Source organism: Toxotes jaculatrix, chromosome 14 (genome assembly GCF_017976425.1).
Source record: "Toxotes jaculatrix isolate fToxJac2 chromosome 14, fToxJac2.pri, whole genome shotgun sequence".
Classification (NCBI taxonomy): Eukaryota; Metazoa; Chordata; class Actinopteri; family Toxotidae; genus Toxotes; species Toxotes jaculatrix.
This window is the reverse complement of record NC_054407.1, coordinates 17410050-17425313: the sequence shown is the minus strand read 5'-3', so window position 1 is coordinate 17425313 and position 15264 is coordinate 17410050. Positions and strand designations below refer to the sequence as shown.

General features: G+C 40.1%; 2 protein-coding genes across 4 annotated transcripts; one reads left to right on the top strand and one right to left on the bottom strand.

Moving 5' to 3' along the window:
* The first annotated feature begins 2933 nt into the window (after window positions 1-2933).
* On the top strand, window positions 2934-4057 carry c1ql3b (complement component 1, q subcomponent-like 3b). The gene is made up of 2 exons (XM_041055387.1): window positions 2934-3554; window positions 3878-4057. Exons 1-2 carry the CDS (start codon window positions 2934-2936, stop codon window positions 4055-4057), a joined length of 801 nt encoding a protein of 266 aa, XP_040911321.1.
* A 534-nt stretch (window positions 4058-4591) lies between these two features.
* pter (phosphotriesterase related) lies at window positions 4592-8936 on the bottom strand. 3 transcript variants are annotated; one of them, XM_041055399.1, is made up of 5 exons: window positions 8850-8936; window positions 7912-8370; window positions 7354-7619; window positions 6442-6582; window positions 4592-6025 (listed from the first exon to the last, which is right to left on the bottom strand). In XM_041055399.1, exons 2-5 carry the CDS (start codon window positions 8341-8343, stop codon window positions 5815-5817), a joined length of 1050 nt encoding a protein of 349 aa, XP_040911333.1. In that variant the 5' UTR covers window positions 8344-8370; window positions 8850-8936; the 3' UTR covers window positions 4592-5814. The 3 variants fall into 3 exon arrangements, with proteins under 3 accessions (XP_040911333.1, XP_040911335.1, XP_040911336.1); XM_041055401.1 differs by having other exon boundaries at window positions 8752-8879; XM_041055402.1 differs by lacking the exon at window positions 8850-8936 and adding an exon at window positions 8810-8836.
* Window positions 8937-15264: the final 6328 nt, after the last annotated feature.

Sequence of the window (15264 nt, the reverse complement as noted above, 5' to 3'; positions counted from 1 at the left end):
GGTGTGATACTGTGAAAAGCTTTCTAATACAAGTTGTGTCTTCTTCCCACAGCTTTTGGTAGATTTTGACACTGCTGTTCACTCTGGCTCCTGGTCGACAAGTCACCCTGAGTCACTGGAAGCTCGTGCCAACTGGAGGGAAAGAGTCTGACCACTAACAAGTGTTCACTGACTCATAGCACCACAGTATGTCGCACTGTGTCTGTGTGTGTATGCATGTGCATGTGTGTCTTCATATACTATTCTATTATATACTATTCTATTTCTCACTTTGCACCCATCCCACAGAAAATGTGTTCTTTAAGAAATGATAATGTATTTTAGCTCACATGCAGTGCCCTCCCAAACTACTGTCAGCAGCAACAAAAGATACATGAATAAAATAAAACAAAAGCAGGAAATGCTAAGAGGAAAATAAAAAATATCACAACACAGACTATAAAAACAAGGATTTTTTTTTTTTCATCTGAAGGGGAAATTATGAGAGAAATTTACTATAATTCTGAAATTTTCAGCATCCATTTTTACAAGTCTGGTTTTACGCTCTAAAGTTTTGCAATCAGACCAAGACTGTAAAGTCCATGAAGCTCCCCTTTCTCACTGTTTTCGAAATCTTAAGTATTTCTCTACAAGCTTCCATCAGTCATAATGGGCCCATTATAAGCTTATGTGTTCATGACTAAAAATACAATAATTACAGTTACAGTGTGGGGGGAAAAAAACAAAACAAAAAAACATCCTTAGTATGTTTATTAAGAGTTTAACACAATAACAAATCTGTTGCACCACCTGTTGGTAAGTGTGGTAACTAAGTGAACAAATTAGTTCTTATGTAGTTACTTCACATTCACACCGTCCAGGTGTAACTGCTGTGTTACTAACTGACTGAACCAGCTGACAAAGCTAAAGTTAGCTTGTCAGTATATGGCCTGTTAAGAGTGAAAAGTAAAAGAGATAATATGGAATATAGTCAACATACAGGTATCTGACCTGAATCCTGATAAATGTGGTTTAAGATAAATGTTTAGGATTTTTTGAAATTTATTAGCTAGGACATTTTGGAAGTGTTAATGGTGCTAATTGATGATCATATTTTGAATAAAATATTGTTGAATCCTGATTGGTATGTGACATCACCTTTTTCAAGGTGGGTCCCACCCACTTAAAATTAGTTCTGTTTGCTTTCCACCAAAATCTGTGGTAAATATCTGGCGTTTTAGCTGCTTAATGCTCTAATATGTTCACCAGCTTGTCACTAGCTTCGTCTGCTGTTTGGTGAGGTCACCTGGGCGACATGTTGTTACCTGTCACTAGCAGCAATATGATCTGGTCATGCATCTCTTTAAATGATTTCTGGATCTCAATATTTGATGTGCTCTCATATATCTGCCACAATACAGTAGATACAAATATGGCAATATTGACATATGACAACATATGATGGATCAAGGAGATTATGATGTGTCTTCAAACCAAGAAACCATATTTTGTGTATATATACATCAAAACACTTTAAAATTATTTCTTTATTTGTGGTCAAATTTCACAGTTCATTATTATTTCTTTAGCCCTTTTAATTATATCTTTTATCTTTTTTAGCTTGACAGTTCTGTATGACACTTGTTGAGATCACAATTCAACAAGCGCATTGTTGCATTTGAACGTCTGTAGAATCTCATTCATCCTGCAATCAGCGACCCCTCCTTCCCCAAAACAAACAAGGCTATCTATGTTTTTCCCTCCTGTTCATCTATCTCTCCACCTGGCCGTGAGGTGCCATCGACACAGAGTGACAGCCTCTGCATTCATGAGCATATCATCATCTGCCCTCCTCGCCAAGAATTAGCCCTTCATCACTCAAACCTCAGAAAAACCACTGTGCTGAAGTTTTATCTCAGCAGGACATTTGGGTTTAAATCTTAGAAATCAATATGTTTGGATCATTTTATAAATAATTAAAAATCCAGTTGTAAATCTTAAATAAACTTATAATATTATTACAATATTACAGCCAACAATTTTGATTTTTTTTTTTACTTACAGTTGCTAATGATTCATTCCCATTGATAATTAAGTGATCTCATCCTATTTTCCTTTTAAATGCCTCAGCATTCAGTCATTTCATCAGTATATCTGTGTGAAGTCATCCTTCACTGCCAGCTCCTACTGACTCCCCCCTTTCTTTCAGTGGCTCTTGCCTATAGATTTCCTCCAAGTGATAAATTGGACATGGGGAGCCACTAAGGTGTGAGCAGGTGCCAAAGGAATGCAGCTTTTTGTCTTTAATGGGCCTAATTATGCTCAAGACCTTTAGAGCTGTTTGGATAACTGCTAATAACACGTTGTGGGATGCAGGCTGACGCTAAAATCATCAATAGGAAAAGTAATACACAGTGTTTGAAACCCATTTGAAATGAAAGTAGTTCCTTGACTTCACAAATAAATGCATAAAATAAGGCAGTCACGTTTTAAGGCTTCAAAGTTGCATCGACGTTTGTATGTTTTTCACTTTCTCTCTTTTGATTGAAGAAATGCATGGTTTCTAACCCATCCATCACCTCCACCCCTCCCCTCACTCTCCAAACACTGAAACGGGCAACGCTTAATTTCTAGCCCATTCTCTCCTGTGGCACCGTGGTGGGCAGAAACTTGTGCAGCTGGCATAACGCAGATTGTTTAGTTTTAACCTCTCACTTTTGCTGTTGTTTTTCTTTCGGCGTGAAAGTGGAGATGAACAAGCTGGACGGACACTGCAGCGCGTAAAAATTGTGGATGGTTACTTTTGCGCATAAACATTTAAAGGACTATTCTGTCTCCAAAAGTTTGGGTATAACACAGGAACGGGTGAAATTCTTCTCTCTGCAAAAATATCGCCCACAAGCAGGCTGGAAGACCATCCACTTCGGAGAACACCGCGAATCCGCAGAGCGCAGATGATCGCAACTGGTGTTTGTGGCGTCGCGCTGGTGCTGGTGTTGGTGGTTTTGATCCCTGTGGTGGTGAACTCCGCAGGGACTCCTGCTCGCTACGAGATGCTCGGATCCTGTCAAATGGTGTGCGACTCTCACGGGACCGCAGCTACGGCCACGGCCAAGGCAACCAACCCGATCAAAGACAACCGCCTGGTTCAGTCGCTTCCGACGTTCATCCAAGGTCCTCAAGGAGAGCCGGGGCGCGCCGGAAGGATGGGTCCGAGGGGTCCGGTTGGCGAGCCCGGGCCACCTGGACCTGCCGGTCCTCCCGGAGAGAGAGGTGCACCAGGCCCACCGGGTCCGCCCGGAGCACCAGGAGCAAATGGACCCACCGGTGCCATCAGCGCTGCCACTTACAACACAGTCCCAAAGATTGCATTTTATGCAGGATTGAAGAAGCAGCATGAAGGATATGAAGTGCTGAAATTCGACGACGTGGTCACAAATCTTGGCAACCACTATGATCCCTCTACTGGGAAATTCACCTGCTCAATACCGGGGATTTACTTCTTTGTATACCATGTGCTAATGAGAGGCGGAGATGGAACCAGCATGTGGGCTGACCTCTGTAAAAACAACCAGGTAGGAGGCTTCATGGTATAATTATGTAACAATAGCTTGAATGAATAAGCATTTCTCTTTGGATTTTTTGTACAATACAAACCGAAGAGACACTGACACTAATTTTACGAACAAATTTAGAATTTACATATTTTTACGCACAAGTTTTACGCACGGTTGTGCATGGAAATACACTCCAAGAACACATTTCCCACACAATTCGAAGTTGCTTGATGGTTATTTTAAGGCTGAAATAAAAGTAATGAGTTTGTCACCTGACTTGATGGATCTGTTCGCGACTCTGATTTCATCACTAGAAATGACACCTTTTTTTTCCCTTCCAGGTGAGAGCCAGTGCCATTGCCCAAGACGCCGACCAGAACTACGACTACGCCAGCAACAGTGTTGTCCTACACCTCGAGCCCGGGGACGAGATTTACATCAAACTCGATGGCGGCAAGGCGCATGGGGGTAACAACAACAAATACAGCACCTTCTCCGGCTTCATGTTGTACGCTGATTGAAACATGGAAAAGATCTGCTGGGGGAGGGGAACTGCTCTGCATATTAGCTTGCTTCATTGCTCAGTCTCAATTCAATGTCAGTTGGATTATTAGAGACAGAGCTCACCATTTCCATCCTGCAAAAGAGTCAAAGAAGATGCGGAGGAAGTCATGTGAAAAAAAAAAGAAGAAAAGGACTGTACTTTGCAATAGCGATTCTCTTACAGTGTAATTACAGGATATTAATAATGAATTTTACTTCGTACAGCGTTGAATTGTACCTTTGTCAGATTGATTAGTGCACTCTGAACGAACTCAAGCTTTAAAAATTAAGTTTGCTGATATGTCAAACATACTGTAGCTGTTGTGGTAACACATACTGACTGAATGTAGATTAAAAGTTCAATGTATTGAACTTTAGCATTGTGTTATAGATGCTAAAATGATAGTCACATAATCACCACTCTGTTGTTAGTCCATACGTGTGCTTTATTTTTCCAAAAATATGTGATCGCTGTTGCATTTTGACTGAAATTGTTCAAAGCTGTAGTGATGATGCATGATTATAAAAAAAAAATAACATTTGAACTGTGCAACATAAAAAGACTTTGAAGAAGAATAGAAATCTGTGAAGGGCCATTCTGATGTTCGCATTGAAGCACTGTCACCAAATGATCATCGCAACTCGTTTTTCTTGTCTGTCCCAATATGACAGCTGCTTGGGGCAACGGGGTGGTCTGGTAGTTAGTCACCATCAGAAAACTGGACAGTCACACACTCACCACATTAATCGATCTGCCTGCTGATTGTTAAGCCCTCTCCCAATAAGACTGTCAGCTGAAATGTAAAATATAATGTAAAATGAAATCCTGTCTCACTTTGTAATCTTCTCAGAAGATTAATCAAAGTTTTTAGTTTTTTTTTTTTTCACAGTGCACAGTCAGCTGTTGCTATCATGCCATTGATCATGTGGTGAAGTCACTCTGTGAGGCCACCTGTTCCCAGGTGAGAGGAGAACATGTCCTTCATCTGGGCCTGCCAGACAGTCAGCCTCCCATAGACACCCAGACACCCACTGAGGGGCAACAGGACAACTCATCTAACACAGCCGCATTGTGTCGAGAGCAGAGCAGCATACTGATTACTAACACGCTCATTATTTTCCTTCCATCAACATGTTTGCAGAAATATCACTTACAAACACAAAGAACGCAGCTATGACATTGACACCGACATTGAAAAATCAATTAGCAATGTATTTGTGAGCACCACTGTAGATGATATCTCCAGAGAATGGAAAATATTTGTCTTAGATTGCATTCATATTTCTACACACAAGAAAAAGCTGTTTTTTTTCTGGCATAAATGGGACCAGAACAAGACTGCTAATGAGAGGCACTGTGATCCTGCAATTTGCTTACAAAGTGAATAATGTACAATCACAAATATACAATTAACTTTGAATTAATAAGTATCTCTACAAAAACTATTTCAGTTGGATGAAACAACAGCCTGTAATTATTTTCCATTGAAAAAGAAAAATTACAAAACTTTTTGCTTTGCTGAAAAATTTAAAAACACTGACATTAAAGACAAATTTATGCATAAGCACTGTGAGCTTAACGGTTTAAGGGTCCAAAAAGCACATTTGTAAAACCCTTTGGACTGTGATTATTACAAAGATCTCAAAATGTTTATTGTGAGGTGTTCAGTCATCATCTGAAGATAAAAGTATCGCTACATCATATACCTGCCTCGGGTCTACTTCTATTTTTGCTTTACTTGAAGGTCAACCAGTGTTTTGGGTTGTCGATGAGAATCTTGTCCACCTGGTGCTGTGAGATGCCCCTCATCAGCATCTTCGGCACAATGTTCCTCAGGATGTGAGAGTAGCCGTGGCCTCCGTACTTAGTCAGACGGTTCTTGGTGTGGATGTCGTGTGCGATCACGATCTTGTCCTCATAGCCCTCCTTTACCAGGAATGCCAAGCTGTACACAAGCAGAGGAAACGTGAAAACCAAGGGGCCTTGAACACAACACTACTAACAATTTTAAGCTGAATAACATACTGTAAATAGCAGTCTGCGTTCATGAATTGTTAAACCTGTCTTTTGTGTGTGTGGATAAACATCTGGCCAGAATGTGAATGCTGCAAGCAACTTAATTAGTCACTCCTCTCTACACTGTGGTGGGAGATTAGTGTCTCACAGTTTCTCTGAAAAAACTGCAGGATGCACTCTCCTCCCCACATGTAGTGAAACACAAAAACATCAATTAGTCCAATAAAAAAAAAGCTTCTCGTGTGGAATATAGCTCCACACACACAAAAAAAATAAAGCAATCTTCTCAAAAACAAAATGTCACAAAAATCACTCTGAGAAGACAAGTTTAACCCTGTTACTCACGCCTTGACTCTCTGGCTGTCACTGGGCATGTCCACCTCCAGGTTATATGGGTAGTTCAGCATCTCCGTTCCAAACAGATCGTACTCCAGGTAACTCCCCAGTTTAGCAAACTCGAGCAGTTCACTCTTATCAAATATAGTCCTGCAGGAAGAGAACAGAAAGAGGACGAAGTCAAGGTGCTAAATGTTTCTTTAAAAACATTTTATTCTGTTATTATATTTCTGAAGTTATAATTATTAATATTTATGTAACTGTCCTAAGCATGCAAAATACCAGCGACCAGAACAGCAGTGACTCAGCTACTTTGTTGTTGAAAGCTTGTCTAAGGAATATTTAATTCCATCTTTTTGTCTTTTTGACAGTAAAATTGGCATCTTAACTGATAAGACAAAGCAATGTTTAAATGATATGACTGTTTTCAGTTTTCCACCCAGATTTTATATCCCAATGCATTTCAAAAGTTTTGTGTCTTGCTGCAAGAGGACACTGATCGCTGCTGTTGATCCTAAACAAGATTTCCCTGCCACAAGCGAAGCTCAGCATTGAAATGTGAGTAGACAAATGTGGAGAAGGTGCAAATTTAGTTTTACATTTTATCTTATGGATTATCTCATAATACAAAACAGGAAGAGCTTACAGAGCTAAAGATATATTCAAGTGGAGATGGTGAAATGAATGAATAATAAATTCTAACACAATTATTTTTAGTAAAACCAAACAGCAAAACAAACACTGGGGAGACATGGGAAAAGTAGCAACATGACAGATGACAGGAGTACGGGGGCTAATGGAAAATGAGGCCTTAATTCTTAACTTTCACCAATGAAAAGTTTATTTACACTGTTGGCTGAATTCTATAGTTCAACTTCTTCAACTTCCTGATTATGCAAAATGCTCTCTGGGCCTTCTCACCTGTCCAGGTGAGACATGACAGTTTTGCTGATGTCACCACCGGCCTCCTGGAGAATCCGGACGATTTCAGCAGGAGCAGCAGCATTTCTCCCGGGATGAATGATAACGGGGCAGCCGAGCTGAGCCTGAGCGTGAGCCGTGGCCCTCAGCACCTTCTTCTCGCTCTCTGTGATGGGCCAGCCGGTGCCGATCTCTCCGATCACACCGCAGCGGATGTCTGTACCGTCTGCGCCGTGAAGCACCTCTCCAACAATGATGTCTGTGAGCTGACATGCAGGAAGTCAGGAGTTAGCTAAAGAAGGAAAACATTGCTCTTAAGACTGGTACCTGTTATCTTAATGTATTGAAAAGACACTTTGATTTCTCTGTTCTATCTCTTCAAGAAACCGATCCAGATCGTTCTTCCTATGACTGAGACATACAGAACCAGTGTCTTACTGGAGACACACATACACATGAAGCTTCCACAGTTTACTTTAAATTGTTTTAAATTTCCTGACAAAAGTGTGTGTGCCAGGTTTTGGCTACTGCTACACTTGCTGTCAGACTGGGCCACACCTTCTCCACAGTCATTTTCTTGGTGGCCTCAGTGTGAGTGCAGTCCACATAGTACCCAGCTCCTGCGACGATGTGGACCCCTGTGTCCTTGGCCAGCTGCCGGAGGGTGGGCAGGTCCCGGTCGATACCCGTGGTGGTGTTCTCCACTATCGTGCCCCCGCCGGCCTTCCTGTAGGCCAGCAGCTCTTCCCGCACGGCACTGGTCTCCTGTTGTAGGAGCAGGTTCTCGTGGCAGCTGTACGGGTTTTGTTTCAGCCAGTGCATGTGCTGCATCTGGAACGGGTTCTCTGCCACAGCCTCATCACCTGGAGGAGGAGGAAAGTAGCAGCACTCGAAACTCATGGTCAAGTGCTCATGGGTCATTGTGCGACCCAAATGGTCTGGATCCACCAGACCCAGTACAGTCTGGACCTTCCCGGTCAACTCCGACATGATGCTCTGATCAGTGTTTCCAACAACCTGAAAGGACATTACATTATTGATTTATTTACAGATGAGACAAAACCAGACGTGGTTAAGTTTTGACAGGTCTTTACAAGAGGGGAGGGTGTTTGCAAAAAGAAGCTCTGACAACTCATTGACCAGGATGACTTCACAGCCACTGCGGGGGAGAGACCTTTGGACTGCAAAGTCCTAATCCTTAATAAAACTTGTATCTAAGTCTAGGCTAAAGTAATGCAATCCCTTCCTCGTTCCCGTATTTGCTCTGTTGTTTGTAAAAAAAAAAAAAAAAAAAAAAAAAAAACGGTTAACTGCTGCAGCATAGTAGTCAACTAACAAAAAGCAACATTTTGTGCAACAAAAGCATGGAACTCGTTAAAATCACTGGAAACGACGTACAATGAAGTGAGAGCTGCAGCGTGAAGAGGGGCAGATACTTCATGTTTGACCAACTTACGTCCTGAAATGCACCGAAACTGCTGAAAGACACTGCTGACCTCGTTTCTGTTTACTGTCGTCCAATTCCCACCACCGGCCGAGCTGGGAGACAGCTGCCCCACTGCTCACAGATTAGCACGGCGACACGTCGCGAGAAGTGTCGGCCATTACGAGAGTTCAGCACTGCTGACAGCAGCTCTTAGGGTTGAAGCAAAGCATGACAACAAATCAAAGGTTAGAAATTTAAGAGTTGATTTTTTTTAAATGTATAATGCTTTTTTTTTTTACAGTCACAGTTGATTGTTTAAAGATGTAATATATGGAGAAAACAACACCCATAACCTTTAATAACCTTTATTTCTTTCATTTGCCCCCTGGGGACGAGTGTTTTTTAATTGAATTGAATAATCTGTGTTGTTATTTAAACGACTGATAGATAGATAGATAGATAGATAAAAGCAAATTGTTACATAATAAATAAATGAATAAAAGAGTGGCCACTGCTTTGCAAAAACTCAAATGGTAATATCATTTTTAAAAAAACATTTCCCTGTAATGTGCTGTAATGCAAAATCTGGCTAATTTCATGTTTTAGTGATTTGAGGAGAACGTGGAGATGATGGAGGATTTGGGAAACAGACTGTGACTCTTTCTGTGTCTGTGCGCTACACTGAGCAGATGGTCTCCACAGCAGCATTTGGTCTGCTGTTGCAGGGGACTGCCCTGTGAACAGTCACCATTGGCTGAGCAAATGACCATCCTCATACTGAAGAGCTTATGCCACCCGTTTGTCAGCAAGACGACTATAGAAAAGAGCAACAGCCGCGATGTAAAGGAAACATACTGTGTTTAGTTTACATGTTCAAGGCCGGATGAAGCTTTCTTGTCTTCATTAGCTAAGAAGTGGTTTGGAGGCCTAGAGAAAAAGATTTAAGATCTGTGGACACCTTCAAAAAACATTTCCAGACCCACCCGTTTAGACTTGCTATAGTTTAGTTTTATTTCTATCTCACTTTCAGTTGTCAGTTTTATGTTGTATCTGTGTTTTATGTTTTGCTTTTATCTTTAACTGTGGAGAACTTTTTGAGACACCTGATCGAGAAAGGCACCACATTAACAAATTTTACGTACCTACTTAATTACTTTCCTCCCATGTTTACTTTGCTTTGTGTCATTTAGCTTGTTGTAATTTTATTAATAACAAATGAATTTAGGAGCATGTACAATGTCCTGAGGCAGAGTGCAAAATGATGCTAAAACTAGATTTTGGCGTAAGGCCCATCCACTAAACAGGGCCTAAAAATTTGATTAAATAAAAGACAAACCACAGATCACGAAGATCTGTGAAATAAAACCGGCAAGCTGAAAGTAAAACACCACTAATATATTAACATATTAAACAACACTACTGATAATAAGCTGAAAGACAAAATCAGTAGTCAGCCACTGTAAAGGCAACAAATCAGAGCCTACAAAATGAATTTACCAACTCAAAAAAGATCCTTATGGTAAATGAGTTTTTGTAGTGCTGTTACTCATGAGTACCATCGCACTGCAGGGTTCCTCATTAGTGACAAGAGAAGATTGTCACTCCCATTCATCTGCACAGCTGACATGTTTCAGACGGACACGACCACAGGGAGATTATCAGTGAAGGGGATGACTAACATCACACTCTCTCATGTGGACAGGACACCTGAGACATTAAAGGGAATATAAGTTTAATGCATAGTTTGTGTGTATTGTGTGGACTGAGCTTTTATTTACTGCCAGGTCTGCTGTTCAGTCCTGATATTAGATTAGATTAGATTAGATCTGATATGGAAATGTATTGAACGCATAGCCTATTTGTCCTAAACTCAGTGTTGAACTACTTTAAACACAGTCTTTTTTCTTCTGTATACTTATATTTGCTATATTGTATGCAGCTGCAATTTTCATCTCCATGAAGGTAGACTCTGACTTAAAGATGGGACTCCTAGCAAAGTGTTGTGGTCTGGTGCCCTCTGCAGACAGAGAGGAGGCACATGTCTTGCAGTTTGATGTCAGCCAAAGATCTGGTAGTAAAACATCAGATTTTTAAAGTTGACACGCTGCAGCCCATCCTTGTATTTAGTAGTAGAAGTATGCACATGGTACTACTGTTGCCCGAAGGGCATTGGGTAGCTTTCAGTCAATTTAGACATGAATGGCAATAAAAGCCAGTGGTTTACTCTGGTGTTCTGTTTGTTTCTGGTCTTTATCTCATTTTCACACCGATTAGGCTGCCCAAGGACTCAATGGGCATGTATGTTTCAAGAATTAACAGTGAGATAATGGATTATGACCACAATGAAACTGATGAATTGCAAACCTCACCCTTATTAACTATAGCGTTTAAGGAGAGGCACATGTTTTGTGATGATGCACAAAAAGGAAAATGTGATCAATTTTATGCTTTTATTCAGCGAGACAGTGGGAGTATTCAGAGTAACTGCATCATCCTTATACTTCTCTCAATGAACTCTGAAAACAAAAAATAAACAAAACAAAATAATTGTTAATAACACAAAACAGAGTTCAATAACTGTCTACAATGGAAGCAGTTGATGAAAATTTAATTTTAAATCATTTTTTAAATAAAAACGCTAAAAATGAACCCGTTCCAGTGTCTCAAACATGAATAATTGCAGGTTTATTATTTTTCTCTGGGAGTAAACTGAATATCTTTTGATTTTGATCTGTTACATCAGTAAAAATCACCCTGGGCTCCAGGGAAACTGTGATGGGCATTTTTTTTATTGTTTTCGGACATTTTAATCATTGAGAAAATAATTGTTGGAAAGCATAAAGCAATGACAATGGTAATTACGTGATTATTGTTGTTTGTAGTAATAATAGTAGTAGTAGCAGTGGTGTTACTAGCAATATGTTTAAATTGTTTAAAATCAAATAAATAACAGGTTTGTGGTGGACTTGTGTTTCTCAAAGTACAGGAATACATTGATTTTTTTCCCCCAGAGAACTCTGTTGAACTGAAGCTGTTGAATGTGATCCCGTTGGTGTAAAAGATTCCGTGCAGTTCATGCAAAGTGTCATGCAAATCGGTTTTCCACGGGTCCGCATGACAAGCCAGTGGTCTTCAAGTTGTTTCTTCTGCAGTGCTCTATATAAACCCCAGCAGCAGAAACACACACACAGTCCTGTGAGAACTTTGTGTCTGGCACAAGAAACACACTTCAACATGGCTGTGAGGACTTTGGTTGTGGCATGCACTCTCTTTTTGGGAATGTGCATCCTCACAAGTGGCAGACCTCAAACAACACATGCCTACTGCAAGATTGTCTGGTAAGAGTTCATCTGTTGGTGACTGAGTTTCTTTTTTCTTTTAGTTTTAATATAAGATATAATGAAAAAGATAGATAGTGATGTGTTCTTCTTTCTGTTCCTAGGTTGCTTGGCGTGCCGTGTGATCAAGTTAACATGGCCATTGTGACTCAGATTAAAGCCATGGGCTCATACACGGTGAGAAAGCTGTTAAAGCTGGATTTTTTTTTGATAGCATAGATTAATTTTAGTTACTGAAAATACTGTCATGTGGTTAATACTGATTTACAAAATGCTTTTTTCTGGTTTTCCGTTCCAGCTCGGTCCAGTTACACCATTCCAAATTCAGGCCAACCACACGTCTGGGGTTGGTCAGGTCGAGAGCGTTAACTTCACCATGATCTCCACATCTATGGGCCTCACCTGCCATGTAGAAGTAAGAGACACCTTTCTTCTTTGAATTAATCTTGATCATCATCAGTGAGATGTTTTTCATTTTCTCACAAATACAACCCAAGGGTAATTTAAAGATGCAGTGAACATGTTTTCTTTGGTTGCTGTCCAGGGTTCGTCCATGTCAGCATTCTGGTACAGCCTGTTTGATAATGGCACCAATTACTGTAACCTCTACAACGTAATACAAGGTAAGTTTTCTCACAATGATCAGTAATGTTATTGTTGACTTTATTTTGAAATTTCAAAGGCTTAATTTTAGGCAACTGTGGCAGTATATTCTTACATGAGAGAGACACCTGGAAATCAGTGTCAGAATCCAGTCCTAAAATTTGTAAACTGGGCACCATTGCTGTTTGTATAGTGATTATCCTTACCTTTCTGTTTTCTGTCTGTACAGGAAGTGGACTTACACAAGCTCCAGGCTTCGCTGAGTTCACTAATGAGTGGCTCTGCCTTGGATTTGGATTTTCTGACTGTAAATAATTATGAAATCTGGAACTTGTGTTTTGTGATGGTTGAAATTTCTGACTTTGCAGATTTACTAAATAAAAGTTAGGTTCATGACTAAAAATAATGTGTTTTTACTGTAGCACAGGAGCCTCTGCTCTGGATTAATATGCTGTGCCTGTAGTGTTGTTTGTGAGCGATCAGTTTGCCTGTGGGACACATGGTGGGACACGATTTCCTGAACTTGTGGAGCTGTCTGCTACTGTTGTAAGACCTGATTAAATGTTATTACAGAACATCTGTCCATGAACTCAATTACAAAATTAGTGTCTACAGATGTAATATTTCAAACTATTTTGCTGACAACATCAGATGATGTGATGGCGACAATGACTTCACTTCAAAACCCTCCACATAATAGAATGTAAATGATCAACATGTGGCTGTTGCTGATAGTGTTATCATTGATGCATTTAATAATTAATGCTGCAGCTAAAACGCAGTAGTTAGAATTTGGCACCTATGACAAGCTTCTCAGGGAAGTGACTCACACAGGTTACCGTCATTTAAGTTTAAAGCACATTTGCACTTAAACTATAAAGAATACAGACAGGAACAGTTACTGTTTGACTAAATATTGGACTTTGAACACAATGCCATTCTTATTGCCGCACATGCCAACACCTCTGATACAGCTGTCCTTCTGAAACCTTCTTGAACTTTACACAGAATGGTGCTACACACTTAAGAATAAGGAAAACTGGGCCCCAAGGATCGATTTAATCCATTAGGAACCCCAGTGGAAAAATGAATTGTGGGTCCCTATTGATACCTGACATTGTGGTAATTTGGCTGAACACAATTTTTTAAGAACAGGCACCATGCAAATTTTGACACTAGTGCCCGCTACAAGACAAAAAAAAAGCCAATGGTAACACGTTACTTTGGGTCCTGCTACTTAACATATTAGCAGCACATAACTATTTGAATGATAAAACACTACAATGTATACCATATGTATATACTATATATACAGGAGGAGTTTTAGTTCTTGGCAAATACATTTATGAACATTTACATCTGTTTGTAACACTACAGTGTGTCAGAAGCCATTTGTTAAATGTTTTTTTTACTGCTTATGAATTCTAAATAGGTAGGCTTGAAGTAAAGTGTTACCCATTAAATATGGGGCACTGGGGACCTCTAAGTTTCTGGGTTCCTGGGGTCTGGGTAATTGAGCCTTGACCGCTTGAAGTCTTGACTTGACTCTTGATTGCAATTCATTTTTGTCCTCTGTGGGGGACACGAGTCTGAGACCCCTAGGTCAAAATATCATTTATACAATCTATCTCAATCGTACTGTCCTTTTAAGTGGACATCCTGGGCTTTCTTGTGATGCCTCAGTTGTGGGGTTGTGACCAAGACAGCAAATGCACTGTCAAAGTGGCAGGAATTCCAATTTAAACACTTTATGGCAACAAGAGAAACAAGTCATTGATTTTTTGCAGATATCATGTTTCTGTTGCTAAAAAACAAGTTTTTTAATATCAAAGTCTTGACTTCAATATAGTAAGATTTTTTTAAAGGCACAATAATTTTAACCTATTCAAAACACATTTTTGATTCAGTGTCCTTTGTAGTGGACATCAGGACTTACTAACCCCAATTTTTAATAGATTAGGGAGCAGAGGGCTAAGTGAGGAAGACAGGATTTTGCTAAGAATTGTGGAGGGTTAGGGTTAGGGTTACTTACGCTGTCAATTTACATATATCTGCTAAAAATGGATTAAACTTATGTCTCCTTTCTTTATCACTTAAGTTTCAGAATTCATCAGAATTGGAAGCCCTCTGACTACTTCCAACAGTATAAGAGAGACCACAGGCCGAGAGGGCTGTGGGGGCGTGTCCCTGAGTCGGCGAAGAAATCACTGAATGTCACAAGTCACATGTTTTCCTTTACTGCGTGTGTGCTATCCTTTACTCTAAAGTTGACTGTCAAGCCTCCTGATTGTCCGATGTTTCATTTTCAATGGTGTATGTCCACCCAGCTAAGAACAGGTCATCTGACTCGTGAATGACCATCATGCCTTTTACCATTTAAATCATAAATATTGTGATTTCACAGAATAACTCGAAAACTCCCCTCCAGTAAATGTATCTGTTGTTGTTATCTGATGATGAAGCTGGCAATGACCACTTTTGTCTACAGAAACAGCACATGCAATACAATATAACCAGGGCTTTTATGTGTGTGTGTGTGTGTGT

Coding starts and splice junctions, on each gene's coding strand:
- c1ql3b (XM_041055387.1), top strand. CDS start 2,934: ATGATCGCAACTGGTGTTTGTGGCGTCGCGCTGGTGCTGGTGTTGGTG. Junction 3,555..3,877: donor ACCTCTGTAAAAACAACCAG/GTAGGAGGCTTC, acceptor TTTCCCTTCCAG/GTGAGAGCCAGTGCCATTGC.
- pter (XM_041055399.1), bottom strand. CDS start 8,343: ATGTCGGAGTTGACCGGGAAGGTCCAGACTGTACTGGGTCTGGTGGAT. Junction 7,620..7,911: donor AGAAAATGACTGTGGAGAAG/GTGTGGCCCAGT, acceptor CCTGCATGTCAG/CTCACAGACATCATTGTTGG. Junction 6,583..7,353: donor GTCATGTCTCACCTGGACAG/GTGAGAAGGCCC, acceptor CTCTTCCTGCAG/GACTATATTTGATAAGAGTG.